The sequence below is a fragment of the Uloborus diversus genome, chromosome 9, assembly GCF_026930045.1.
Source record: "Uloborus diversus isolate 005 chromosome 9, Udiv.v.3.1, whole genome shotgun sequence".
In the NCBI taxonomy this organism is placed as follows: Eukaryota; Metazoa; Arthropoda; class Arachnida; order Araneae; family Uloboridae; genus Uloborus; species Uloborus diversus.
The window spans coordinates 5,847,745-5,873,684 of NC_072739.1; the positions used below are offsets into that span (position 1 = coordinate 5,847,745).

The 25,940-nt window shown below is 32.2% G+C and overlaps 2 protein-coding genes across 4 annotated transcripts in view; one reads left to right on the forward strand and one right to left on the reverse strand.

Annotated features, from left to right (window-relative positions):
* Positions 1–18,049, reverse strand: part of LOC129230685 (5'-AMP-activated protein kinase catalytic subunit alpha-2-like) — a 35,724-nt gene extending 17,675 nt beyond the window's left edge. Inside the window, exons 1-9 of the mRNA XM_054865103.1 lie at positions 17,909–18,049; positions 17,515–17,656; positions 15,473–15,566; positions 13,079–13,223; positions 11,368–11,455; positions 6,215–6,284; positions 3,517–3,565; positions 3,127–3,232; positions 2,217–2,322 (exon numbers count right to left, since the gene is read on the reverse strand). Of these exons, the coding sequence (XP_054721078.1) occupies positions 2,217–2,322; positions 3,127–3,232; positions 3,517–3,565; positions 6,215–6,284; positions 11,368–11,455; positions 13,079–13,223; positions 15,473–15,566; positions 17,515–17,656; positions 17,909–18,017 (909 nt within the window). The 5' untranslated portion in view covers positions 18,018–18,049. The remainder of the gene's footprint in view (positions 1–2,216; positions 2,323–3,126; positions 3,233–3,516; positions 3,566–6,214; positions 6,285–11,367; positions 11,456–13,078; positions 13,224–15,472; positions 15,567–17,514; positions 17,657–17,908) is intronic.
* A 459-nt stretch (positions 18,050–18,508) lies between these two features.
* LOC129229294 (armadillo repeat-containing protein 7-like) overlaps positions 18,509–25,940 on the forward strand; it is a 44,019-nt gene continuing 36,587 nt past the window's right edge. For all 3 annotated transcript variants that reach the window (XM_054863569.1, XM_054863568.1, XM_054863570.1), the window contains exons 1-2: positions 18,509–18,652; positions 25,837–25,935. In XM_054863569.1, the coding sequence (XP_054719544.1) occupies positions 18,568–18,652; positions 25,837–25,935 (184 nt within the window). In that variant the 5' untranslated portion in view covers positions 18,509–18,567. The remainder of the gene's footprint in view (positions 18,653–25,836; positions 25,936–25,940) is intronic.

A 25,940-nucleotide genomic window follows, 5' to 3' on the forward strand; every position in this document is an offset into this window, starting at 1 on the left:
CTTTTAAGTCGAAGCTTATAAAAGTTTTGTTTTCATTCCATGCACAAAATTCCAGCCAAAAACAAACAGAAGAAAAAAACTTTCTCCTTTCACACAATACTTTCTTTTATCAGTTTGCATGAGAGAGGGATTCACTCAAAAAGAAAAAAACTCTCGTGCAACTTAACGGTAGACGCCCCCCCCCCCCCCACTAGATTTTGGGAGACCGTGTCCTTTTCCTCCGGACACTGATGAGGAATCGGCACAGTATTGCCAGATTAATAAGTGAAAAGTAGCCAATTGATTCTTCCATAGAAATTCAGGAGTACTTGTGCGCTGACAGTAATTTGGTTACTGAAGATGTAAACTTCGATATCACCAATCTTCCGGAACTGAATGATGGAACAGGAGGGGATGAAAACGAAGAAGAAGATTATGACAAAATAGAGAGAACATTTCGCTATACAGTAGCCAATAATAAAGATGCCCACTCAAAGTTTAGAGCAATTTTTCATGAAGGCAGATGATTATGAAGGATGGGAACTAGCCAACAAGTTAAAAATTCATTTGGAAAAAAGAGTTTATTATATCTCTAATCATACAAAGCAAACAGTTTTAACAAATTTTTTCAAATAAATGATGTAGCACATAAAATATGCCTTCCTATTTTTTCCCCCAAATATTTAGTGGATTATTTACTTATTGGGTAACTTAAGTAGACTATTAAGTATACTATTGTAAGCACTAAGTATTAAGTACACTTATATAAGCACTACATTAATTTAATTTAGAATTATACACTGCATGTACAAGTTTAAAATAAAAAATTAAAATGTCATTGTAAATTCAGACTCCCCAATAGCGGACACTCCCTGTTAACGGACATCAACTTTAGTCCGGACGGTGTCCACTATTGGAGGTTTGACTGCATATTGAATGTCCTGTTTACATTTTAATTATATTTAAAAAATTGAAGATTTTGAGGCGAAAAAGTATGGCAAGAAAGAACAAATTAATACATAAAAAGATTCAGCTTTTAAAAAAGTTTTTCAATTATAACTACAGTTGAGCCCGCTTATTAGAATATCGGTTAAAAGAATATCCTGCTTAATATAATACATTTTCAATGTACCAAACCAATGTAATGTGTTATTTTTATCCCGCTTACTAGAATATTTTATCGTGGCAAAATGGCTATTCCATTAAGCGGGTTCGACTGTACGTATTTTTTATTATTTTACAGCAAAACTCGAACCATTTCTCTTTCACGGCTTTTTTTTTTTGATCCAGCAGTTTTTAAACTGATGTCTGAATCGTGAGTGGTGAAGTAGCTTTGGCAAAATTTTAAAGAGAATATTTTCGGATAATAAAGCAAATTAATTAACATGTTTATTACCACTTAATCATCAACTGCCAGTGCTATTTTTTTCCTTCAATATTTGATGTCATTAATTTTAAGTTACAAAATATACTGGGAGTAGAGAAAGCATTGAAATGTGATAAAACAAACAGCTAAGTGTAAAATTTTCCCATTTTCTAACATACAATTACATAAATATACAGGGTGTTCAAAAAGTCCTTGACACATTTAAAAAATTCATAGAAAACCAACAAATTGTCGTATGAATTTGCGGTTTGTACCATATCACTACACAGGTTCAAGAGTTTTTATGACATCAGAAAAAAAAAAAAAAGAATGAAAAGGGGGGAAAAAAAGAAAAAAGGTTTTCGCAACAAAAACAATTTAAAAGTTACTTTTAAATTGTTTTTGTTGACATGGGAAAACCCCAAAAGGAATGAAAATTACTAAATGAAGACTTACAAGCATAGCATATACTGACATCCTGGCTGCGAAATGCCTTTTTTCTTCTTCTTTTTTTCCCCTTTTCATTTTTTTTCAATGTCATAAAAACTTTTGAACCTGTGAAGTATTATAGTGCAAACCGCAAATTCATACGACAATTTGTCGGTTTTCTATGAATTTTTTTAATGTGTCACGGACTTTTCGGACACCCTGCATATCCAAGAAAAGTAACTTTTCTTATGTTATTAATTTTTTCTTAAAATAAATTCTTATGTTTCAAAAGCATATAAAGCACTTCTTCCAATCACATCCTAAGCTTAAGCCTTTAATTCTAATATTAATTTTGTATGACAAATAGTCAATATAATCAAATGTGAATGAGAACAGAAGAATAGGAACTCTATGTAAATGACAAAATAAGTGTTTTTATTACTTCGCAAACTTCCATCAGAGCACTTGTGTTGATGAGGGAGGTATCTTGATCGTTTGAAGCTGGAAATAGATATGCAGGGAGATCTTTTTTGAACCACTCATGCTCTCTGAAAAAGGAAAGAACATACAATGAATACCACACACATTTCTTTTGACCTCTGCTAAGTAGAGATCCTATATACGGAAAGATTGGACAATGGCATGCCGATCTCTGTCATGTTTAGTCCAAGTGTTGTCAGCTTGAAATGCTGCACTGTGAATTTTTAGCTTTCTAACGGAATGTAGGACATGAAATCTTTAAAGAACAAACCAATTTTTTTTTCTCCTCGCATTTTCATTAAACGGAGTGAGCACCAAGTCTGACAATTCGGCTCCAATTGTTTCGCATAGTCATAGCGCGTACAAAGACATTTTTATTTCTTAAAAATTTGTTCATAAAGATAGAAAACAAACAGATGTTTGTGATCTGCACATTGCATTTCATAATATCATAACTACCTTCCAATTTTTTCGATACAATGTAAAGTGATATTTGGGGCAGAAGATGCATTACGGTCTACGGGGGAGTGGGCATCTTTGGACATAAGATGGCCGCCATTCCGAAGTTGTCCAGTCTCTTCGTATTTAGGATCTCTACTGCTAAGGATACCACTGAATAAATACACGTCAATAAAAATGTTTTCAATGCCCTGCACGAAAATGACAGGTTTTAACGAGATTACGGATTTCTGAAAGTGAAAGAATGCTAAAGTGTTCATTTACTGGTAAGATTGCCCTCTATTTCAAAGTTACTTATTAAAAATGTAGACAATATAACTATAATATTTTATAAATTTGAAAAAACATAAATTTAATTCATGCCAAAACAACATTGAAAAGAAGCTTATGAAACATTTAAAACATGAACTCACTTAATATCATTCATAGAAGCCCTTTTCATTGGATCAACTTGTAACATGTATACTAATAGATTCACAACAGATTTATTTAGGTAATCAGGAATAGGGAAGATTCCAGCTATAAAACACAAAATTCTTGGTAAAATATGCTGTGCTGTTGATGAAATATGATACATACTGTAACTTAAAACAAAATTCAAATGCTTGTTTTATGCTCAAAGTAATATTGATCAAAAAGCTTTTAAACATTTTGGAAGGAAAATATGATAATTCAATAACTTAACAAGAATTCAAACTAATACGTATAAAAATAATAACTTTAAGATTTTAATAAAAGACAAAAATTTTCCAACATATAAGTAAATTGGATTATAAATAAGGAAGTAAAAGTTGCAAACTTACATTTGATTTTTCTAAAAAGAGTAGGCACATGCTCATCATCAAAAGGCAGCTGTAAATTAACAAATATTTAAATAAATAATAGATTACACAAAAAACGAGGTAAGAGGGAAAAAATCGTAATCAAAATTAAATTAAAAATTTCAAAAAAAAAAAAAAGAAGCAAAAGTAACCTCTTACAATGGCAGATATTGAAATGAATATAAATTTATTTTCATTGGGAAGGGTGGGGCTATCAACTTGAAACTTTTCCTGCCTATCTTAAAGCATGATATATAATTCTTTTGCTCATTTCTTTTTTGAGGTGTAAAAAATACTGGGCAAACATTTCATATACTCATGGAGTACATTGGACAAATTAGATAATTTTGGTCATTTAAAGTTTTTTTCATTCTTAAGCAGTTATTAAAAATTTCAAAATAGAGTACTAGAAAAACAAAAATTATCATGGAAATAGTAGCCAAAATAGAATGGAAGCTTAAAATGTACTTCCAATAGAACATCACTGCCTATGGAGGATATTCACAAACATTTTCATGTTCATATCTTGGTACTAAACAAATGATACCATGTATGCTAAGGGTGACTCATGCACATTATATCTGACGTGGTCACAAAGTCAACACCACTGGACGTGCTGGATTAGGTAGGGCCGTTCAACTGTTGATCTGAATCAAACCCAGGGTTGTAAGAGTTTCAGCCAGTGGTTAACTATGAATAAAACCGGTTTAAACCATCCAGGATAAAATCAGTTTCATCCAGTTTTACCACTTAGATAATTATCAAATTTTAAATGAAAACCAAATAACAACAATTTATTAAAAAGTAATGCAAAACAAGACATAATCAATCATCTTTGATTATTTATCTAAACAGTAACTAGCAATTACAGCATGTTTAGAAAATAAGGTTTACATGAAAAATATGCAGTAACATTTAAAAAACAATAGAGTGAAACATTGTAAGTTTAATAGATCAATTTTAATTCTCACACACAAATCTACAAAGTATTTGAAAGTATTTCAAGTAATTTTGAAGAGTTACTTAGAGTTTTGAAGAGTAATTTTGAGAGAGAGAGAGAGGGAGAAAAAAAAAATTCTTTTAGAATTATATATGGCCTTTTTTTTTAAAAAAAAACTAAACTAAAGGTACAGGGGGGAAACACTTTTAAAAATTAAAAAGCAACACCACTGAAAAGTTACTATATTTATGTTACAGGCTATTTTGTATTCCTTATGTCTTTTGTTTTAGTTGTAAACAATTTCAGTTATTAATTTTGAAGAAAGTTGAAATTTGTTCACTACTATTGTTATAATAATGTAAATTACTTCACTACTATTATATTTAATTAACTAAAATTGCTATGCTTAATTAAAAAAACTTCCAACTAACAGATTTTCTAGTTGAAAAACACACATCTCTCACATACATACAAATTAGAAGTGTATTTTCATGTAATTTAGTTTTCATGTAGTTAGTTCAGTTCTATGGCGGTTAAATCCAGTTTTGGCCGGTTTTAGCCAGTGCCTGGATAAAATCAGTTTTGTCCGACCAAAACTACAACCCTGAGTCAAACCCCTCCGATTGTTGATTAAAATTGATTCCATCTATCATGTGTTGTCCAAGCTGAAGTCAGAAATAAACATATGGCAAACTTGTGAGTACATTTCAACTTGCTGTAACCAGAATGTACAGTAAGTTAAAGAAAAATCTTTTTGTATTGAGATTCAGTAGCTTTCAATCACAAATCTTATGAACATTTCATTGACTGTTTGCTTTTCAATAACACGTGAAGAATATAATACCAGTCTGTATCTGGGACTCTAACTGACTGTCACATTAAAAATGAATTCTTAAATATAGAAAGTGCAATTAAGAAATATTAAACTAAAAAACACATTCCATTTCTTTAATAGCAATTACATTAAAAATAGTCTCCCTCCAATTTGATAGTTTGCAGTATGTAATTTGTATGAACAGAGTAACATCTTGTTATTTAAAAGCCACTATCTAATCCTTTTTCATTGTTTGTCTCTCATTACCAAGTATTTAAAAGTAGAAACATATAAAAGTACGAATCGTTTAACACTAGAACGACTGACATTTTCTGTATACCTAGAAAGACTGAAGGGCCAGTGTGGCCCCTACCCATTTTTGGAGTGAATTCTTTTAAAAATTCTTCCTGAGGGAGTCCACATGCCTGATACACCTTCTTTCATGACTAAATAAAAACTTAGAACTTAATTATTTTTAGTTTTTCTCTCTATACTGGGCAAAAGGTTGAATTAGTTTTCCTTTCTAAGAGCAATAGCCACCGTTAGGATGGTAAGCAGTCGGTACTGCTTATAGCATTTGGATATCCAATCGGCTGCATAAAGAGGAAGTTACAGGTTAAACTAGAGTGAATGGCATTTTTTATGCTACAACAATTAGGAGAAAGGAAAAAATTAAATTTTTTAATTGTCAAAATGCTTAGGGGCCACTGTGGCCCCTCCCGTCTTTCTAGGTATAAGGATCAATATTAACAGTACTATGGGGCGAATGATTAAATGATTAAACAAGCATTCAAATAGTGTCATATAATGAAAAGTCAGAAAATTCCATTAAGTTCCGTTAGATATTATCCGAGTTATTAAACAACAAACTACGCGAGGGGCCACACAGGCCCCTCCGTCTTTCTAGTGTTAAAAGGTAGACTTACAGTCCCACAAAGTAAGGCATACAATATAACGCCACAGCTCCAAATATCAACTTCTGGTCCTGCATACAACCTAAAATGAAAAGTGAATACATTATGTTCGAAAAGGAATGATGTGTATAACGGTGAATTACAGGAACATGATGTGTTTTATACTTTGCTTATCCAAGAGAAAAACAATTAAATTTTGATGATGTAAAAAATGGGATTTGGGAACATATTACAGGATGTGTATATTATTTACAGAGCTAAAATCAATCACTTTCAACAGGGGAGTCAATTTTCACAAAGATAGCTGAAACCTTAGCGATAAAGTAAATTAATATTTTTTAAAAGCAGTATAACGTATTTTTGCGAGGCAGGTGTGAGTATTTTCTATCCCAATGATAAATTTTGAAGGTAAATAAAACATGATATTTAAATCAAAATCTAATATTTCTTAATTAACTTATGTAACTAAAGAACTTATCAACATTATTGTTACTTCCCTCTAAATAAAGTGTAACCATTTTAGCTACTTCAAGTCAAAGTGATTAAATTGCATTTTTGCCACAATAGTTTTTGCCATTCGTTTTGTTAATTTTGGCAGAAACTCTGTCATTTTGTGCGAGCAGCTTTCTAAATCAAATTTTTTACTACCTGTATTATGTTATGTGTTTGCTTTGGGGGCGGGGGGACAACAAACGAGATCGAGGACGTCCTAGATATTTTTGCACATTATCACAATTTTCAGGACTTTCCAAGGCATTGGAGGAATAAAAAAAGAAATTCAATGACTTTCAAAGTCTTTCAGGTCAAATACCCATCAATGTAATAATAGAAAACATTACATAAGAAAAATCTAATTTCAATTTTTTTCTCCCTTTTTTTTAAAAACTTTCAAGTAACAAAAGAAATTTTCACAAAAATTGGAACAAAAAAAAAAAAAAAAAGGAGCAGGGAGGGGGGGGGGGGGGAATGGACGTGAAACAAAGAAAACCTAAAACTAAATTGGTTTTACTTTAATTGGCTGGGTTTTTCTCTACATCCCATTTTACTTTAGTCTTAAAATTTTTGTACAAGATATGAGGCAAGAGTGAGAAGCAAAGGGACAGACCCCGAAGTGGTTTTTTGAGGAGAAAAAGTAGGAAATAAGGAATCAAAAATTAAAAAAGTAGGAAAACAATCATTTAAAAAAGTAGGAAAATATAGGAAGAGATAGGACTACACACGTCAAGACGACTGACAATCATTAGAATGAAAAATAAACTGGTGGAAACAAAGATATTAATTACAAAAATATGAAAATAAAATACAAACAAACAAACACCTTTCAGCAATACAGTAATAAAATTTTTAAGTGTGAAAGAAAAACTAATAATAATAATAATAATAAAAACTCCTATTTTGGTGCAATAAAACCATTTCTGTTAAAGATTTGTTTTGTCAAAGACGAAAGCGTTCGAGAGCATCTATTTATGATTTGAAAATACTCTAACACTTTCAGCTCATGTTGTCATAAACTATAATACAAAAGCAAAGCAAATATTAAATTAGTTTTAGTTGAAAATAATCAGCAGCTGACATGCATTCGTGCATAAACAGAGTCAGATGTTTAAATTTGAAAAAAAAGGAAAAAGACTGAAAATGCAGAACTAAAATAAATTTGTTCTTAAATATGGGACATAAAATTTATAATAAAATAATTAAACTAAATAAATAACGAAATAAGTAAACTAAAGGGTTTGTACAGTCGAATCCCGACTTACGCGAGGGATGTGTTCCAAGACCTCTCGCGTACAGTGGCGTAGCTAGACCCGACTTTCGGGGGGGGGGGGGGGTTACTTCTTTTGTGTATATATATATATATATATATATATATGTATAATCGCTTGGAATTTTTTCCTTTTCTTCTTTTTTTTTTCTTTCACTTCTCTCTTCTTTTTCTCTTTTTTTTTGAGACTAACTTTTCGGGGGGGGGGGGGTTTGTCCCCAAACCCCCCCCCCCCTTAGCTACGCCCCTGCTCGCGTAAGTCGAAATTTCGCGTTGTATAAGTTGCGCAAGTGGTAAAGTTTTTTGTAACATACCTAGTTTTTTTGGACACGTGTCAACACCACCTCAAACTGTTTTAAACCATACCTTAACTACACATTATCGTTTCTTACATAAAGAACTGAAGGGATGTAAGCGGCAAAATAAAAACCCTGGACATAACCAGTACAAATGATTGGAGAACCTCTCCTCTGCTTTGGCGCAAGAAATAGTACTAGTAGACATAGTAGGTGCTACCGTACAGCAAGATTTAGAAACTTTTTCAAATGAGCTTTAAATGCAATTTACTCGAAACTTTAAATAGTCCAAATACATCCCTTTGCTTCTCACTGCCTCATATGAGGCAATGAGAAACAAAGGGATGCAAGTGGCAAAATTAAAAATTTGGAGATAACCAGTACACATAGTAGGTGAACCTCTCCTCTGCAGGGTTGTAGACAGGGTGGGGACCGTCGGGATAAATCCTCCCCCGAAATTTTAAACTTTTCTCTAAAAAATAAAGAAACAAAAACTATCTAATCAAAATTCTTCCCTCTACTCCTTCTTCACTTGACCTTGTTATACAAATCTTTCCAGTCAGACCCTTTCTCCTTCTCACCTCCTCCACACATACATAAACATTTAAAAAAAAAAAAATTCAAAACGTCCTAACTTTTTTACACCTTAGTTCTTTCCCAGAACGTTAATGACTTTTATTACAAAATAACATTTTAAAAACATTCTTTGTTATTATTATTTTTTTTTCAGGTGACAATGGTAGATTGCTTTTCAACTGTGACTATTTTCACTAACTTGCTCGAAAGTTTTTCTAAAAGCCTCTGTTGCGTGCATTTGTAATTGTAGACATGTAATAAACACTGTATCATGTATTATAGACCGTATAAGTGCAGGCAGTAGTTAGTTCTTTTATTTTGTCGAGTCTAAATAGATTACGAAATTTTTGAAGTAGTTAATCAAAATAATTACAGTGAAACCTGTGTAAGTTGACCACTTGTGGTGCAGTACTTTGGTGGTCAACTTAGACAGGTGGTCAACTTATAGAGGGTAGTAATGAAATTTTTTTTTTTTTGTCATTTCTTGTCCCATGCATTCATTTTTTAAAGAGTTGGAATACTTTAAACTCATTTTCATTGTTTAACATTACTTTAAAACAATAAGAGAACATGTTAAAATATTTTTAGAGACTATTTACCAGAATGACGTGTAAAGTATCATACAAATTTAAAATTGTTCAAAATATGATTTTAAAAAAAAATCTCATTGCTTATGGAAAACTGCTTAATTGAAGTTAACAATTCCTAAAAATTCATAACAAGTTAAAAGTGACTCAAATTCTTCATTTGATTTTTTCTTGTACATTTGTGTCCATGGTAATCTACTTATTAACATAATAACTCCTTATTAAAGTTATGCACATTTTCTGGGACTTAATATTAGCCCAATGTTTTTCGATGGAAACATAAATATTCATAGATTTTTTCTTAAATGTCTAGTTGCTTATTTGAGGCATAACTGATTCAATTTTTAGTACAATCTAATCCTTTTGCCAAGTGGTCAACTTACAAAGGGTTTTATACAATACTCCAAACCAAAGTGGGTGTATATTAGTGGTCAAGATAGACAGGTGGTCAAGATAGAGAGGTGGTCAAGTTACAGAGGTTTTCACTCATTATGTAAGATAGGACTAATTCCGTTCCTGACAAAAGCGGTCAACTTAGACAGGTGATCAACTTACAAAGGTGGTCAACTTTACAGGTTTTACTGTATTAGAAACTAATTTTTTAATTACATTTCAGTTTAATTTTTGCAAACAACATAATAAACATAATTTTTAAACGCTATTTTTTCCCCATTACATGTCTGGAACCATTTTTGCCTTCGACCATGTCCCTCCCCGAAAAAATATCCTGGCTACAGCCTTGCTCTTCTGTCTTGGGGCAAGGGATGGTACTAGTAGCCCTGGTAGTTGCTGCTACACAGCATGACTTAGGAAAAAAAATCAATGAAAGTCTACCTAGGATGTCATCTTTAAACGCGTTTTACTCAAAACTTGAAAATGTCCACTTACATCCCTTTGCTTCTCACTGCCTCATATGTCCTAGCATCAAAAACTATTTTTATTGAATTGTGCAAGAACATACAGTAGAGAACCAATTATCCGGGAAGTTTGGGACCATCGCTATCCCGGATATCTGAATTTCCTGGTTTTCTGGATCGCTAAAAAGCGCTAATGATAAAATGAAGAGAAGGGCAAGAAAAAAGTCGGAACGTAAATGTGCGATTTTTTTTAACTGTAGTGTATAAAAAGAATTTGCTTTTATGAATGCGTTTTTTTTTCTTTCTTTTAAAATTATTTGTAAAGATTTTCTGTTTGCAATTACGGTAGTTTTTGATTCTTACTGCTTTTGCATTAAGTTAATATCAATAGAAATTTGATTTGTGAGTTCTTGCAGCCTTATTACAGTCTTGCGTTTAACGATTTCTAAGTTCCACGAACACTATGCGGAAAATTCTCGAATCTGGTTTCCAGCGTTTCCCGCACTTTTGCGACGTCACTTACGCTCTAAACGGCTTTAATTAAAGGCCATTAAATAAAATATTGCATTAGAATACGACAATATTCATTTCTTTAGTTTTCAGTTGGAATTAAACACGAAAATTTCAGACTTATGAGTGTACTTTTTAATTCAAGAAAATATTCCAGAAATTTTGCTCCTCGTAAAGGATGCCCTTTGAAGTTCGTTTTCGTAAACATGTTCTCAAGTTATATGTGATTAACATTATATTCATTAAGTTACCGTTCATATTCTTTTATGTATTTCAAAAAAAAAGATCTTAGTTTTCAAAAATTGCCAAAAATGCGTATTTTTAAAAAAAATGGCGGAAAAATCGGCAAAAAATTGCCGGTTTTCTGGTTTTCCGGTTTTTTGGTTCCCGGATAAAAGGTTCTGCAATGTACAAAATTTTAACTTTTTCCAGCTTTGCAAGAACAACTTTGGAAATTATAAGAAAGCAAGAACGTAATTTTTAATTAACAAAAAACATCATTTTCAAATTTTATCACACATGATAGAGCTAAAGCAAACCTTGAGTGAGAATATTATTTAAACTTTTTAAAACTTACTTTCCTGATATCACTTCTGGAGCAGCATAATTGGGAGAGCCACAGCTAGTTCTCAGGAATTCTCCGTCCATCATCATATTCGACAATCCTTAAAAGAAAAGGATAATTTCAGAGTATTACAAAGATGAGCTACTTGTGTAAATATCTCTGTTCAAAAACTTTTACTAATAAAATCATAATTACTAGATTGTTTCATATTATGACATGTTGATAGTTGAACTTTCTAATACATTTTTAAAAACCTATTTTGTCTTCATTTTCAAGTGTTCAATTATAACGCTTCAAAAAATTATTTTAATAAAAAAAAAGTAATCCAGAAATTTTCTCAGAAAAAATATACTTAAGGAGATTTTAAGTATATAACTTAAATTATTAGCAAATTTATTAAGTTTAACTATTTAAGTAACTAAATTTCTTGCAAATAAATTGATAGGAATTTATAGCATGATATTACTTGGTGACAAAATGAAATTTTAATAAAAACCAAATCTAGAATAAAAATGATTAAAAAAGTTATTTATTGATTTATTCACCTTGTTTAAGGATTAAAAAATTATTTTTTTTTTCAAATTATTAAATTAAAAAAAAATCAGAATGGTAAAGAGTCTGGTTTTCACAAAATAAAAGGAAAATTACAAAACAAGGTGCGAATAATGCACATTTCTAAATATGTTAGCTTAAAATTATAGCATACCTCAGTGGTTCCCAAACTTTAGACCTCCGTGGACCCATACCCCCCCCCATGGAAAAATTATTAACTTCACGGACCCCTCCTTCCCGGGGAGTGCACTATATATATATACATATATGACACAATTAAACCTATTTTTTTTTCTAATACATTTTTACTCTTTTTTTCGTTTAAATTGATTCATTCAGTGTTCTGCCTATTTTTTCATAGCTCTTGTCTGGTTTTCATTTCTATTTCTTACACTATTATTTTGAGTTACGGAAATAAAATTATACATATTTCAAATTCAATTAGGAATAACAATGTTATCACAAAATTTCTACAGCAAGTTTACTAATAAAAATGAACTTTTGAAGTTAGTAAAGAAAACACTAGTAACCTAAAGTAAGAAGTAAGAATGTCAAAAAGCACAAACTGCTGTGTTAATTTTTCATATGAGTTGTATTTTTGGCGTATTAGGATTTCAGTCATTAATTATAGATGAAAATGGACGAGTCTTAAAAATTTCCGTGGGGGTGCCTACAACGAAACTTTGTTTCAACGAAATACATTTTCAGTCCCCGTATAACTGCCATTACATTATTTGAATCCCATTACAACGAAATTCTTGTTACAGCGAACAAAATTTGCGGTCCCTTGAAGTTCGTTGTAACGGGATTTCACTGTACTTTCTTTCTGAATTAAAATATCATTACTCGTCCTTCAATCTAAATTATATTTAACGTTTCAGCTGGGTATCCCGCAGACCCCTTGACATGGACTCGCGGACCCCCGGGGGTTGACTTTTAACCAAAAAGTTAAATAGAAATAGATTTCCAAAATATTTGAAAAAAAATGTTTAATGTATCACTCATGTCTTTGGATCAGTATGAGATCCCTTTTATTTTTAAACAGGAACCTTAGTGCATCATTAAACTATTAATTCCAATCAAGCTCTTAATTAGTTAAAAGTCCTTATCATCTAATTTAGGTTCAACAAATATTTTAAGTTGTTACATTTTTCATCTACAAATAGCTTACCAAAATCTGCTATCTTTACATTCAGATGCTGGTCCAAGAGAAGATTTTCTGGCTTTAAATCCCTATGTACAACCATATGACGATGGCAGTAATCAACACCAGATATAATTTGTTGAAAGAAACGCCTCGCTTCTGCTTCTTTTAACTAGAGAAAAGAAAGCAGATAGGATTCAAAAGAAGATTCATGGCTTTATAATTGAAAATATCCGAAAAACAAAAGCAGCAATGTCATTCCAGTGACAGCTGGATTGTTTTTTTCACTACCTGTTTATTGAAATGTTTCTTAAGTACCAGTAGTGTGACAACCTCATATAATAACCAAAAACACTGATCCAGTAATGCTCTGATGTCAGCAACAATGGAACTCGCTTAATAGCTAGTGAGACAGCTTTATTTCATTAGTGTATCCCTTAAAATTCAGTAATTTTATTTATAAATAGATAATATTTTTTGCAGAGTTTGAGAAGCAGAGAAGTCATTGTTTTAATAAGGCAAAACTAGATACAATAAGCAACTGCTTCACTGGTCAGACAGTGAATAAAAATAACTTAGCGATATTTTTTTAAGTTCAAGTCATTATGGCAACACAAATTTAATTTTTTACCCATCAATGTTAAACATTTCTCTTAGATATGTTTCTATTTGAACTATTTAAATTTCACTTAGGTATCGATTGAAGCCCAGTGGCTTAGTGGTAACGACTTCTACTTCCAAGACGTATATCCGGGTTCAATCCCTGGATTGGGCACAGTCAACTCAGCCTTTCAGGGTTGATAAAATGAGTACCAGGCATGCTTGGGAACTAAACAGAGGGGCTTCCGCATTTGGGTGACCATTTAACCTGAACATGTTAGAGCGGTTGGTCATGAAAACTGAGATGGACCCAGTGGGCCTTGGCCCCCGAGGGTTGTCATTAAGTTTAGTTTAGGTACCATGATGTTAATGAAAAATTATTGGGCTTTGTACGTACAGCAGAACCTTGATTATCCGAGCTAATTGGGACCACTAGATCCTCGGATGTTGGAATTCTCAGTTAATAGAATTTTTATACAAAAACTTGTCTGGATCGTAAATTGTATTAATTAAAAATGCTACAGAACATTTATAAAAGATGGACGGATAAAAAGTAATGTTTTAAAGTTAAAAAACTAAAACAGAAAATAACTTGTAGTATGTTTTAAAAAATCAATTGAATTTCTTTTAGCTATTCCAAGTTAAATATTGAAAGATGCATTAAAAAACACACATATGTCCAGAAAAGATTTTTATTTTCAAACTGAAAATTCTTCATTTCATTAAATTTGCATTATTTTTTTAAAAATACACTTCATTATCGGCTTGGTTAACAGAAAGCTCGGATAATGGAGATTCTACTGTATTTGCAGCAAATATATCTGTGCACGCATGCATTTGCGTGTCTACATTATCTAGCTATGCTTATTAATACGCAACATTTACAACATTCAAGTTGTCACATATTTTAAGCTATTGATAAGTAATTTTCATATTCTTGCTTCCATAAAAAATATACAAGAATAGAGCTAAGGGTCAAAGCTTTTATAAAAAAGAAACACATGTAATTTAATTATTATAACTAGGATTATTTTTCTGGATAAAGTAAAAAAACCTGAAACTACACCAGGGAATAACATCAACAATTTCCTATGTTTTTTATCCCCCAAAGTTCAGTTTAAGCAATATATCTTTTGCAAAAACTTCAATATTTTCTATTTTATTTTCATGAAATTCATAATAGTTTTAAAATTTAAAACACTTAACATTTTCAGCTGGGTTTATGAAAGAATCTTAATATTCCAATGTCTGTCAAATAAACCAGTTCACCATCAGCTACACCAGTTCAATTTTTTAAATTCAGTTATTTGGGACGCTATCATATCTTTTTCAAAATCTGTTTTCTAGATGGATTTCCAATGCTTACTTTTTTGTTCAGTTTTACTTATTTTATATAATTACTTTACTTCTTTCCCAAATTGATACATTTGATTTCTTTAATTTTAAACAAAAACAATAGTGCTTCAATGATGAGAAGTAAAGGGCTTTGCAAGTACAAAATAGTTGGATTTATCTACCTAACATTATAACCATTTTACTTAAAACTATACAGCTTTCAAGCTTTTTTAAAAATTGGGGATTTGCTATTACAAGTTGATTTTCTTTCTAAATAAAAAGGAAATAGTTCAGCCACTTTTATGCCGATAACACATTAAGTACAGAAGAAAATTATCGAGTTTCAATCATATAGTATATTTGTTAAGTACGGTACGTAGCCAGAAAGATCAACCATTAAAGGAAATTAAAAATCATGTAAAAGTTCTAATAGTTATTCAATAAATGCAAATACCAACAATTAATACAATAGTATATAAAGCTCACTTTTCCATGTTTCACGATGTAATCAAACAATTCTCCTCCAGAGACATATTCCATAATCATAAATATATCAGTGGGAGTACTGATGACTTGATACCTGGAAATACAAGCAGATACTTTGAAAAAATTCATGTAACTTTATTGAAAATGAATAAATCAACAAAACACAGTAAATAATAATAAGTGCCGACTTTCAGCAATAAATAAATTTCAAAAAGGCTGCCTTTCGCAGCAATGTAGAGACATAAACTATTTATTGAAAATTTTCCCTTTAATCTATACTATTCCCGCCAACGAGATTGTTTTAGAGCAGTGATGCTCAACCTATAGCCTGCGGGCCACAAACAGCCAGCAAAGCTGATCAGTATAGCCAGTTGTTTAATATAGTGTTACAAATCAAAAAGCAGAAATAATGACAATGATACAAATTCGGAATCAAATATTAAGAAGGCGGTTTCTGAAAAACAGATGCATTTAATAAAAGAAAAATACTAAAGATAACAATAATTGATTTTAAATTTTGTTTACTTTCCTTATTTTCCCATGTTATTTAGAAAAATTTTAAATATTGTGAATATTTGAATTGATTGATTTGCCCCACTGTTTTAGAGAGTTCAAACTTTTGTGTGGTTATAAGGCCGATCCAACATTCTAAAGCGGACTACATACTGGGGCCCATCTGGGGGGGGGGGGGGTTCAATCATGGAGCAGACAGCACCATTGAAATTTATAGGGGGAGGGGGCATTTTGAGGGGACTCTTTTTCTGTTTTGGGGGGTCTTTGTGGTATTTATGGGGGTGAGCCCTTGTTCTTCCAGAGGGGAGGGGGGAGGGAGAGGGGCAAACCTTCATTGAAACGTCCAGTCTACTTTGCTGAAGTGCCCATTGACCTAAAGTATTTAACAGCTTCTAAAAAGTCCCACTGGTACACTGTTTGATTCAGTTTAATGCCCTCATCCATTCTTTTTTTTGCCATTTTAGCAAATTCTGTCCCAAACTAAGACCCATTTTGAACTTTGGCAAAGTTAAACATTTGCCAAGATGCTTGGAGAAGGAGAGAGAGTCTACAGACAAAATCCTATCATTCTGAAAGTTATGAGCTGGTTAGATGGTAAAGAGCTGCTCATCAATGAATGGAATCTCTCTCAATGCTGAATTGGGGCTTGTCTCAAAAGGTTTTTGGTAGACAGTGCAGGAGTTTGTTCTCAACAGTAAAAGGTTATACTTTTTGGAACTTGTAAAGCTACTGTTAAAGCTCCCTATTTGCCACTAACCACATTGGTATTTTCGTTTCATGAACAACCTCTCTCATGGAAACCTGAGAATTTCCTTTTAATCGCCTTTCGATTAACTGAAAAGTGCTCACTGAACTTTTTTTATATACTCCCTGGACGCCAACTATCATTTCCAAGTATCTTGAAATGGCAGATTGCATTAGGGCCATTTTACAGTACATATTTTGCCCAAATGTAGAGTCTGCAACATGAACTTGAAATAACTGTTTAATTAGCATTGTTTTATTTTGAGTTTGCATGTTGGCAGAGCTAACTCAAATTGAAATGATGTGCTAATCAAGCAGTAAATTAACTAGTTATGGGAAAAAAAACAAGTTCGATAAAGCAGTTGCTTATGTGTGCCTTATCGAAGCTGTTCAAACTACTTTAACTTTCATGCACAAAGGTTTCATTTTGTATCAAGACACCGTTTCATGTCAAAAATCATCTATGTAACCTATACAAATCTATTGCTTTCCTTTTGAGAAGCGAACAAAAATATTTCTATGATCAAATTTGGACAAACAACAAATTCATTTACATTTCTAAGACATACTTTTCACAAAAAACATCTTAATGATTTCAAACAAACATTTTAACATGAATAATATTGATTTGATTATATTTATTTGAAATTTAGTAAACATTCACTTTTATAACATTTGAATGGAAAGGTACAGGTAAATAAAGGTAAAAACACAAAATTATAAAAAACTGGATATTTGTAAGAATATTTTACTGTATATTGTTAAAGCAAACAGAAAATACTTACAACTTAATTATATGAGGATGTCTAAATAACTTCAAATTTTGTATTTCTCGACGAATTTTACCAACAACATCTAGGTTTTTGATCTTCTGCCGGTTTAATATCTTAACAGCTACCTTATGGCCAGTGAGTTCATGCTTAGCAGCTATAATAAAATAATAACGATAACGTAAATATTACAATTTGCACAAAAAATCCAAACAGTTTTAACAGCGCAAAAATAAACACAAGAATTACGACTCCCATTTGCTCAGCATATTTTAAAATGCCTACTTCATTGGCCCTTTAAATATTTGTTTACATTTTTACGACAGACACATGGCCAAGCGATAAAATATTTTTGCACGTAATCTAATCATACTGAGTAAAAACTTTAATGGTAAGAATGAAAGCTTACTCTTTACTTTTCCGAAAGTTCCAACACCAAGAGTTTCACCTAATATATAATAACCAATTTTCATTAAAGGTTGCCCCTGGGGATTTTGAGATTGCCCTTTGTCCGCCATTTTCTAAATTATTACGTACGAGCTTCTTCCGCAGCTTTGTAAACAGTAATGGGTTCATCCAAATAGAGAGCCGGTTAACCGGTTATTTAAGACGCACGCTCCAACAGATTAGGGTTACTTGTAACTTTTCAATTGACCGGTTAACCCACACTCTATATGACAAGCCTTAAATGTTTTCGAAATTTGCTGTTAACTGTAAAATTCGCCGTAAACAAAGACATGCATCAGGCCGCCTTCTGATTTTATTTACTGTATTACTATTTTATTGTTTAATATCCCAGTCCTTGTAAAGAAGAAATATAAAGATCCTCCCATGATTGGTCAATCTTCTCTATTCAATTTTCTCTCAATTTAACTAGCAGAGGCAAGGCGTTTTTCACGCAGTCCTCTCATCAACCTGGAGTCTGAAGACTCTTATTCAACTTCGACTTCAACTATTTTATTGTTCATTAGCTGTTTGACATGATTGTCCAGATGAGTGATTGAAAAAAAAAAACTTAGATTCTTATTATTATTTTTCTTTTTTTACTGAATAAGATCCAAAGTTACCATGCCCAGGAAGCAGCATGACAAGGCAGAACGATTTCGCTACCTTAGAGAATTAGTGGTTGAATTTCAGGATACATCATCCCCCAGTAAGATAATAAATACATATGTTTCACTTTTTATATAAGACTTCATATATAAGACTTGATATATAAGACTTTCATTTTACCAATAATTCATCCTTTCTTTCATTTCAAAAGTATTACAAGTAGGACAAAAACTGCTCATTTATAACTTCAATTCATTTTATTTTTGTATGTTCTTACTGCCCCTTTTAAAGAGACATTGCTTTATCAAAAGCACAAAATTGATACACCTATCTTTCATCGAATTTGAACAATAAGTTTATTATATTCAGTAAATTACCACCTATTAGCCAGGGCTAAAGCAGAAATACACCAGTCATTTCCAGCCGAGGACTGCAGTTTCGTGCTTATTAGCACTCATCAGCCCGGCATAGGAAAGTGACTGAGCTGGAAATGGAAAACCTCTTAAGGAAGCCAAGAGTGCGAAACAAACTGGTAGCTAATATAGAATTAGCAGACCAGACGAGTGACCGAAGTTTCAAAACTAATATGTTTATTAGTTTTGAAGCATGCTGTCTGCCGTGAATTTGATTTTTGTGGCATCTATTTGGGTGCTGTCAATTTCTTGTATAGTACAGTGTTCTTGCAAAGTATTTATGTCCTCTATTTAACTATCTTTGTGTTTCTCAAAACATTTCAGTTTGCAAAATTAAGCTTTCTGTAGACCTTAAAGCTCTTATTACATTATTTTTTTTAGTCTCAAATGATATGACTCCTGATAAACTGATATAGGTTCTAAAAGCACATTATTTTTTATATACATACTTTGTACATTTAACTATAAATTTCTGTACCATTTTTACTTCCTTTTACGAAAAAGGAAGTATTGTATTCACGAAAAAATGTTCACTCAAAATGCGGCCTTAATTTTCATTTTGCTCACCCCCGAATGAATGTTGAGTTTTTTTTTCAACCCGACCTCACGCGGATAAGTGCCTAAGAACGTATAAACACCTGAAATATCCATTTTGACATTCCCCGAGTTAATTACAACGACTTTTCTCGTGACGTACGTATGTGCATATGTATGTCGCATAACTCAAGAATAGTTTGTCCTAGAAAGTTGAAATTTGGTACATAGACTTCTAGTGGGGTCTAGTTGTGCACCTCCCCTTTTGGTTGCATTCGGGTGTTACTAAAGGGGTCTTTTGCCCCTTTATGGGGGGAAATCAATGTTAATTTCGATGTAAACTCAAGTAGTGTTATAATATGGCGGACACTTGGCGATATATCGCCAGTATTTTGGTTGCCAAGTTTTGTCGCCAACTTGGTGAAAAATTTGGCGATTTTTTTTAAATTTAAGTCTGGTTTTAATTGGGCCACTGTTGGTGATATTTAGAGAGTAAACTATTGAATCACATTAAAACTGCCAATAATGGGGAAATGACATTAAATTGGAGTAAAAGGAAGTCATATGATGCACACATTAGCTCGTTTTAATAATATCATAGACTAATAATAAGAGTAGACCGAGCTTTCTCATTCTTGCTGATAAAGAAAATTGGTTCATAGATGTATCATGTGACTAGTGGAAGGGCTTGGCGAAGACTTTGGCAGCATGGTTGCTAGATGGCAGCATTATCTATAGTTTGGCACTCGACATGTATTTTAAGACAATGTGTTTTCATTAAAAAAAACTTCCAGGTGCAGAGATTGAACTGTTTTTCTTTTAGTTATGCATTACTTTGACATTAGCAATAGTTTTTGATCAGTTTTCGGTAGCTTTTATTTCATTTGGAGCTGTCAGCGTTGGCGTGAACGAAATGGCGTAAACGTTACCGTTTGCTGATTCTTCTGGGTCGCTTGCATCTTTTATTGCTTAGAGAGTTATTGAAATTGACTAAAGAAAATGCACAATACTATCTAAACGAAAAACTCACTATATTAACAAAATATTTACAACTTAGTATAACAAATTTACAAATCGGACTCCATAAATATTCCGTGTTCCATCAATTCTATTTATTTTATTTCGCGCTGGCGTTGATCGTCTGCTACGATCAACGCCCGCTGTTGCTAGGATATCCACCAGTCACATGGTTTGGTTTATGAGCAGCAAAAGGGTTGCCATAGCTCGGTCTACTTATTATTAGTCTATGAATAATATGGTATAAATTACAAAGGGGATATAGTTCGTTTCGGTCCTTTTCTATTGTCTATAAAGGAAAGTTTCTCAAGTCTCCTGTCTCCCTTGGCCACCTCCCTGGTTGTGATTTTAACAACAAAATTTTGCTTTACATATTTTAATATGAATGTGAAGGGTTATGGTTTTCGTAATGTTGTAGCTTAAATTTCAGTTCTGTATTTTTGTACTGAAAGGGGTCTGCCCAGAGTTTTTTACAAGATCTTGTCTAAGTGAAAGTCCAAATAGTTTTGCGAAATTTCAAAATTTAAACCTACAGTAATGCATCATCAAATTTATTTGATTTTGTTTTATTTACCGCTTTGTTAATTAGTATGTCAATGAAACGTCCAATTGGTCAGTCGAGATTTTGTAACAAATCCACTTTTCAATCTGAATTTTGTAAAGGGTTCGTAAATGGACCCAAATTTCTTCTGGCCACACCCTGGCTACTTGCTCTTTAACTACGTTAAGGTAGAAATTATTCTTTCATTTTTGTAAAAAATTTACAAATGGTATTGAAAATTTAATTATTTTTATGCTAAAATGTGAATTCACTTTTTTTTAATACAAGAGCATAAATTAATGTTCACCATACCACAATACTGACCTATTAAGCTATGAATTGTTCTTTGGATTTTGATAATGGCAGCAGACTAGCATGGAAATCACTAGCATAGAGCTTGATGTTATTTTATAATTATGCATGTATTGTGTATTATAATTAATTTTGGAACTGATGTGATATACCCCACCCTTGGCGACTTTTTCCTGTTGGCGCCAAGAAAGCGTCGCCAAGAAAACGATGTATGACGACATATGTCATACATCGTTCGTAGCGATGCTTTTTTAGCGCCAACAGGAAAAAATCAGATAAGAAAACATGATCAAAGCACTTCAGAACACAATATATATATAAAAACAACATAAAAGCACAACAAAAAGCATCACGAACATATGCTTCAAAAATGTACAGGGCCGGGGTTTTTCGTAAACATATTAAAATACAATGAAATAAATTATTGTATTAATTACAAGTCGAAATGAATGCATTAATTTTTTTTCATCATTTCTCCGGGATACGAGCCCTCGGTCTCATAGTACTTTCGTAATGAGACCTCGGCCCTGCCTCGGTCTCATTACGAAAGTACTATGAGACCTCTGGCTCGCCAGTTATCCCTCCGACTGTTAATATACATTACAGTCGGAGTATGATCACAGTTATGTATACTACAAGAACCTCTCAAGGATTTGTAAAAACAACGAATTTTGGAAGTGAGAGGTTTTTTTTGAATTCTAAAATCAAGAACTTACCTTTTTATATGGTATAAATATTCACACTCAGTCTAAAACAATACATCATATGACAATGGCACGTTACAGATACACACCACGTTGGAGTTAACTTTTAATTAACCTTCAAGTTTGAAGAAACTGGCATTTTCTAATGTTTTTACTTCAAAACACAACTACTGAATTTAAACTAACACAAAATAAGCATTCCTGTAAGGTATATTGCACGAAAAAACACCACGTCGTAAAATCCCCCTAAGAGCGGAACATATGTGCACCTACCTCCACGGACACACGTGCGAAAAGAATTAGTTCACATCTGTACTTCCCAGGTATATTCTGCAGGGTTACTAGGGCTACCGGAAAAAGTTTTATCGCCAACGTTGACGATTTTCGAAATGAGCTAAAAATTCTATCCTCGCCAAGGGGGGGGGGGTATATCACATCTGTACCTTAATTTTAATGGCATTGCAGTAGTTCAGTAGAAGTGATTGCTTTATTTATTAATTTGACTTAGGCTTTTGAAACAACAGCCTCTTTAGAATAAAAAAAAATAAAGAGCACAAATTCGCACTCATTTTTCAACTCCCATCTTTTTGTATTGAGATAAAAGGTTCCTTTTAATCCTGAAACATGTGTGAGAAAATTTGTATTCCTAATTTGTGTATTTCAGATTGTTTTTACTTCAGACTTACTACTTCTCAACTCTCCCATTATACATTATTCAATCACTCACAAATACATGAGAGCAGAGTTAGATAAAATGAAAAGCTTTCTGCGAACACAAATCCTAAGTGGAAAATTTTCTGCAAATAATTATTTTGCCTAACTCACCCTTGAATAAAGAATTAAATTTATATTCAAATATGAAAAATGCCAAAAAAAAGTGCTAAAAACAATCATTTAATTTTTTTTTTTACAATAACATAGTTTGTGCTTAATTTTCACCAACTGAAGAAAACTGCCAAAACAATTATTTTTTTCACACGTGTGCTTTAAAAGGCTTTTGGAGAAAGGCTTCAACAGAAGTCAACTGGGATTTTTTTAAAAATCCCTTTAAAAATTTTTAATTAATATTTTTATTTATTTTATTAATGTTGGCAGTTTGACAAAAAATTTCTGCAAAGCCAAAAATTTTCTGCGAACGCCGTTCGCGCGTTCGTCTATATTATGCAAGACTGCATGAGAGCTATTTATTATTCCACAATGAAACACTTAAGCACTGTGCTTTTGATAAAATCAGGGCCGTCATGTGAAGAATCAGAGGGTTCACTCGACTCTCCCAACATTTTAGAAACATGATGTTATTGTGCATTTGTCTTTATACATTTTGTTGTTTTCTTTCCTCTGTAATGTATTGAGTTTACCCTTTGGGGGCTGTCCACAAATTATGTCATGCTTTGAGTAGGTGTGAACACATTGTAACAAGAGGCGTTTGAGATCGCATATTTTTTAAATCACAATACAGGGACTTCGGTCTCTGCTCCTTTTGCTCACCACCTGTGGTGGCACAATGTCACTTGCAGTGGGTGACAATTGACAGTTTTAATGCTTCCCTGGATATCCGAAAAACTATTTTTATCAATTCAAATCTGCTGCCCCTTAAAGTTTAGAGGGACGAGACAGGACAGAATGGCTTCCCCTGGATGTTCTGTATCCAATGACCTAGTAAACATTGACAGCCCGAAGGAAATAGGGTTACAGACACAAAGAGATGCACATAGTTTTAATAGTATAGATACGCTTATAAAAAAACTGTCATGTGTCAATGGCAGGGTTGTCCTGTTTTGTCCACCCCGGGAAAAAACGCCGGAAAAAACGTGGAAAAAACCGTCCCAGACAAAATGTCATTTCATCCATCGTGTCCACTTTTTTGGTAAACTGAAAGTTTTTAGTTAAAAATTTGAAGTTTGAAAATAATAGATAATTGTATAGATTCTTCCTATTCAAGTACTATTTTAATATAAAAATAGCATACATAAATATGTATATAAAAAAATGATTAAAAAATACTTTAAAGTGAAAATGAAAAAATTAAGATCAGTTGAAGTTTATGTAAATGTGTAGATAAATCAAATGAGTGTTAATAAGTTACAATGTAATAGCATTTATGGAAACAAACACATCAGCTGTGCATTTTAAGATGTTTATCTGTGATGTGGAGGTTTATTGCCCATAATAAATGCATTTATAGAATTAAAAAGTAGAAATAAAAAGTTTTTAAAGGTTGGAGTTTCTCAAAATATTAAAATCATAGTTTATAAAAAAGAAAGAAAAAGAAAAACTACTTGATATTAATAAAGGAAATGTTGACGTGAAGTGAAATCTGTTTTTGTAATATAAATATGATGATCTGCAACAGGCTCTGAACCCAACTAGGCTGTTCTTAGTCAATTTATTAGTCCCCAATGAAGATTAATGGCCACTTTAAAGCTGTCTACCCCCTGCTCATTATAGCCTCCTTTGGTGCACTGTTCTGAGTACCCACAACCCTACAAAAGTAGTAATTTGTATAACATCAACTTATCCATAAAAACAAAAATATTTTGCTATGGGGTGACATCAATAAAAACTCGAAAAATATAACAGTAAAATCTTTTTAGTCTATAAATCTTCGTTTTGTAAGTATGTCTCCAAGCATTTCTTTTGACTTTTCTATTAAATTTAATTTCTACTATTGTAATATATAATAGTGTAATCATGCCCAATAACTTATTCACATTGTTAAATTTTATTACTTTTAAGTAAATTATGATCTAAAATTAGTTGCACCTATGTGTAGTGTAATTAAAAAATTTTTTGGATTTATTAAATTCTAAAGCTTACAATCATTCTATTTTAATTGAATGATTAATTCATAATACATAATGGTTTTGAATTATGTACTAATTTTATTACACCATAACAATAAATGTATGGTGGATAATCAGTTGATTTTTCATTTCGTCCAGTTTTGTCCAATTTCTTCCAGCGTCCCGTTTTTTTTTTACAAAAAAGTGAGCAAACTCTGGTCAACGGGGTGGAAGGTGAAGTATGACACAGGGATGAATGCTGTCAAACTTGTTGAACAAAAGTGTGACATCAGTTATGGACATCCCCTTGCTCCAGAGAACTTTGAAGTGATGGGTCTGGTTAAAATCAAATTAATCTTATATATTTTGAATTTGAAAATGACATACAGTAGAAGACCGTTATAACGCCGACCTGTATAACGCAATTCTCTATAAACCGCACTACTTTTCAGAAGTAAACAATAGGTTTTTAAGCTTAAAAAATCCCTCTGTTTTGCTTTGCAAAAATAAAAATTGTTAGGAAAATTAAATCTTGAAAGTTTTTCATCTTTCCATCTTATATCAAAGCTTTCAAATTGAAAATTAGTACTCATAGTAAACAGAAAATACCAGATGGCTCTTGAAAATGCAGCTGTTATGCAAACCATGAAGCTAGCAGAAGTGCAGGATTTTGATTGTGAAACATATTTATTTGTGAATAACTAATTGTAATATTGGTGCTTTAATACTCATTGTAGATAAAACTTATTCTGAACTGCTAATATATAGATATATTCTGAATATTAGTTTCAAAATTTGTGAAATGATCTATATAACGCAAAAACCTGTATAACGCAAAAGCTCTGGTCCCAAGGTGTGCTTTATAACGGTCTTCTACTGTATAACATTTAATAGACTAATGACATTTGAAGAGACTATAGAATTTTGCTTATAATCTACACTATATTTTTGCATTAAGAATAACCTTTCTCTTTCAACAGGTGCAAAGCAGGAAGTTTTAGCTAATTTGGCGAATTTTGCTTATGATCCTGACAATTATGATCACTTCCGAGAATTAAACATTGTAGATTTATTTCTAGGTCAG